The sequence below is a fragment of the Charadrius vociferus genome, unplaced genomic scaffold (genome assembly GCF_000708025.1).
Source record: "Charadrius vociferus isolate BGI_N301 unplaced genomic scaffold, ASM70802v2 scaffold185, whole genome shotgun sequence".
NCBI classification, from domain to species: domain Eukaryota; kingdom Metazoa; phylum Chordata; class Aves; order Charadriiformes; family Charadriidae; genus Charadrius; species Charadrius vociferus.
Genome location: NW_009648955.1, coordinates 3116169 through 3120459, shown reverse-complemented (window position 1 = coordinate 3120459; position 4291 = coordinate 3116169). Strand labels below are relative to the sequence as shown.

The window sequence follows — 4291 nt, the reverse complement described above, 5'->3', positions numbered from 1 at the left end:
TAAAAAATAATTACCTTAAAATATTAGACATTAATTTCTAAACTTTAAAAATTATTATTAGTTTTTTGCGATCAATCACACAAAATAACAATAAAAAGTTGTGTTTCCTGGAAAGGCTGATGTTAAAAGAAATAGTTTGTTTTAAAGTGAGATCTATTCCAATTAATGAAATATTGTTAGAGTTATGGTATGGGAGCAAGTCTTAAATTTTTATGCTTTGGCAAGAATATAACAAAAAAAGTTGCCTGCACATTCAGAGAGTCAGGTTTTATACTTTCAATCATCTACAAAAAAGTGGTATTGTTAAAAATGATATTATTTCATCAAAAGTTATTACAAACATATTTTAAAGATACCAACAAATAGCATTTTAAAATCTTGTTATATATTTTTCTTCTGCACAGGAAGAAAATGTATTTTGGTCAGCATAAACTTATGATCAAAAAAATGCAATATTTTGGTGGTGAATGATCTTAAAAGTATTGAAATCCAAAGAATATGATCAGAAATACAGTGTCATTTTATGTTATTAGATTAACATAGCACCATAACAATCCTGTGCGATTCAAAATCTTGATATAAAATAAAAGATATAGACTTGTGTAGCGATCAACCATTTTTAAAAAGGTGATTTGTGTTTAAAGGTGTGTAAAAGTCAAGCTCACTTTGTGTTTTCATTAAATATATGGTTCAGCAAACATTGAACCAAATTATTTACGAACTACTGCTGCTACCTAACCAGATATCAGTTATAATGTACAGGATAGTACTTCTACCATTCAGAAGGTGGTATAATATAGTTGGGAGAAATTTTTAGTTTAACCTTGTAACTCATGTTGAGGTGGAGTCTGAATATGACATGATTAAAACTACCCATTTTGCAAAACCATATAAAGCCAAACTAAAATACTGCTTTCCAACTCCCAGTCTAAAACATACTATCCTATCTATGAAGCTGAACTCATATAAAAGTAACTTATAAAAACTGCAAAAAATTGTTAGCACCCAAAAAATCTATCAACTGTGAAGCTCTAAATGATTGTCAATAGCCACTTTAGAAGTTAATGACTTCTCCCAGTGGTAAAACTAAACATTTGACTAGAAACTAAACCTACAGTTCTCCAAATACTAACTGGAATGCAAATGCATGTGTTTAAGACTTATATAGCTTCTCAGAGAAGTTTTAAAGGCATTAAATTATGTCCCAATGTTTCTTCTTCTTCCAAACATGTAAACTTCTATGTTCATTAATTTCTTTTTGCTGTTTTTACTGAGCAAGGAAGTGAAACTTGTCTTTAAGGTCTAACCGTCAGCTACAGAAATTTGGGATTTCCATGGAAGTGTTCCTGCAGCAACCAGAGGAAGAAGTTTTCCAAACTAACAAGCATGAACAAGACTGCTGCTTCTGAACATGGAGCTGTGATCTTTAGAGAATTCCAAAATAATGTCTTGGTCTCGTGCAGTTCTCTGTATCATACTGCACATACAGTAATGTGCTGTATGCACAACTTGTATTTGAAGAATTGGAACAGAACCCTGAGAAAAGCAAATCCATTGGAAAAAAAAAATAGATATTGTTTAATAATACCAGTTTGAGATGTTTCAATCCTTCCCTTGGGAAAAAAAAAATTACAAATAGGTGTAGTCATTTTCTTTTCTGATGTGAATGATTTGAATTTATCACAATTGAAACATAAATATAGTTTGGGACTTTAAGTGCATATCTAGGGTTGATTACAATTATAAATGTTTTGTTTGACAATTCTACCCATCCCCCAGCAATTCAGCATTCCTCAAGTCACCATAACATTACTTGTGAGCTTTGAGTTCAAAAACATCCCGACATGGAGTGATGTTCTTCCAGTAGCTGCTGCAGCAGACTTTCACTCTATGGTAATACAGGTGCTAATTGAGCCAGGTTCAGCTCTCTTCAGCCTCGTGTGCAATTCTCATCATTCCCATGTATCCAGAAGCAAATCTGGGCATATTTTAGTGGAGTAATTCTTACTGCGACATTGTAATCCTGCTGTTCACCATTGACATCCACCCACTGATGGCCTGAGTAAACAGCGATGATCTTGCGTTTCCACTTCTTTTTGTTTGGCTCCTTAAGACGGAGATAGACACCAGATCCAGTGGAGCCAGGCTCAGCATCACAATACTGATAAAAGAGATCATTTGACTCATCAGAAATGCTACAAAATCTATAGACCAGCTGCCCAGAGCGATCATTGTCAAAACCTGAGAAGTGGATCATGCTTCCAGGCATCATTTTGATTGTTGGGCTGATCCCCAGCTCCATGTATTTCCTTTTGTGGGGACGCTTGAGCTCAAGAACAGCATAATCATAATCCAGGGCAATATCCCCAGAGACACCCTTAAACCAGCCTTTTGGGATGTGCGTACTCTTCACCCTGGTCCACTGGAAGGAGGGAATGCCATCTGAGGTCTCCTGCTTCCTCCCAGATCTCCTCTGCTTTCTCCCACCACCTTTGGATCGTCGCCTTAGTTCTGTGGCAGCTTCGGGATCCTCTTGGGCCGCAGAAACTTCTCTCCTACTTCTTTTAGTACCTTTGCGTTTCCTGCCGTCACCTCTGGATTTTGTCTTCATCAGGCCCACCCTCAGCCTTTTGCTGCCCTTAACATAATCCTTGCCGTTGTGCAGACAGTGGGCAGCTGTTAGCACATGCTTGGGGGAAATGAGAATGCCACTACAGCCAGTGGAGATCTTCACAGCTGTGTTGAACGGAAAGTTGGTCATAAACCGCTTGTCATAGATGCTGAACCTACTGTCTGTTCCATAGATCTGCCTCTTCTTTCTTGAAGACCTTCGTGTGGTTGTGTTTCCAGCTGGGTCAAGCACTAGTCCGAGGACATTCACTTCAGTCAGGGTCCGTGTGCCATTTTCAAAAATGGTCTCATAGGATAAGAGGTCCTTCAAGTCAGACAAGCTTGGCACCGGCAATTTTCTTTGACATTCAATTCCACATACACTGTTCAGCTCTAATTTGGTTTTTGCTTCAAATTTAGGGCTGTCAAGGGAGAAAGTTCTTTCACTCACAATCTGGGGAATCTTCTTTAAGTGCCAAGTAAAATCTTGCTCAGTTTCCGTTCCATTACAGAGCCCCAATATAGGTATGAAAAATATGAATAGCAGTAACATGTGCTCCATTTTATCTATTTTTTTCTAAAACAAGAAAGAAAGATTTGAAAATACACGTTGGAAATACACACAGTTATCTTAATATCTTCAAAGTATAGTCATGCAATATTAGCACTGACATCAGCGGAGCAGAATTTAACACTCTGCTCAAAATAGAAATGCCTCAAATATTCCCTGTATTGCCTCTCAGGCTTCCCACAGTTTCTAGCAAGATGGGCACAGACAAGTCAGCCAGCATGCATGCTGAGCTACCTACTGGAAGGTGGAAACAGCTGAGTTTTACCTGCTTTTCCCTCAGTGGGCAGTAGTCTGAGTCATTCCACTCTGTACAGTGTCCTGTTTTTATTTATCCCACAGGAATGCAATTATGTTTTGCGCTTCTTCACCTCTACTCTATAGCTACTGGTTGTAGGTAGAAAATGGTTGAAAACCACCAATGTATTCAAAAGTTGCATTCAAAAATTGGGATCCAGGCAGAGATGGACAGACAGACTACACTTGTGAGACCTTGGAACTCTTAGGAAACCAGACCAGTTGTGCTCTTTCCTGTAGTGGCCAAAAGCAGCAGCTTTAAGCGACCTAAAATTCACCAACGGTTCTGCGTTAACCACCCTGCTAAGACCTGTGAATCTGCCTGCTACGGAAAATGGCACTTTGCTAGACAGATGAGTGAGGAAAGTAGAAGGTTCCTGGTCTAGAGGAATCTCTTGGTCATAACACACGCAGGGAAGCCCAGCCAAGTAGGAGGGACAAGGCTGCAGACTCATCACAAGCCTTTTTCCTGCAGGATACCACAAAGGCTGTGGAAACTGTGCTGTCTGTGCCTTATGGTCACATGTGGAAAGCCCCACCTAGATGGCGTGATGCACCACACAAAGAGATAATACTTTAAATGGAAAAGGCAAAAAGCAGTATTACTCCCATCTGTAGTTGGGAAACATGCAGAAAGAATGTAAAATTGTTAGAAGTCTGTGGCAGAGCCAGAAACTGAACCCAGAAGTCTTGATTTGGAGCTCAAATCCTTACTGAAAAGACTGTTTTCCTCCTTTGGCAGCAGTGATGTCAGTGGCATTAACCAACTACTGGACAATGCCAGCTCTCTTCTCATATCCTTCATTCCAATTACAT

General features: G+C 38.9%; 1 protein-coding gene across 1 annotated transcript; it reads right to left on the bottom strand.

The window, feature by feature from the left end:
* Positions 1 to 1930: 1930 nt before the first annotated feature.
* Positions 1931 to 3172, bottom strand: PRSS35 (protease, serine, 35). Its single transcript, XM_009887469.1, has one exon. The coding sequence runs from the start codon at positions 3170 to 3172 to the stop codon at positions 1931 to 1933; it is 1242 nt and encodes a 413-aa protein (XP_009885771.1).
* Positions 3173 to 4291: the final 1119 nt, after the last annotated feature.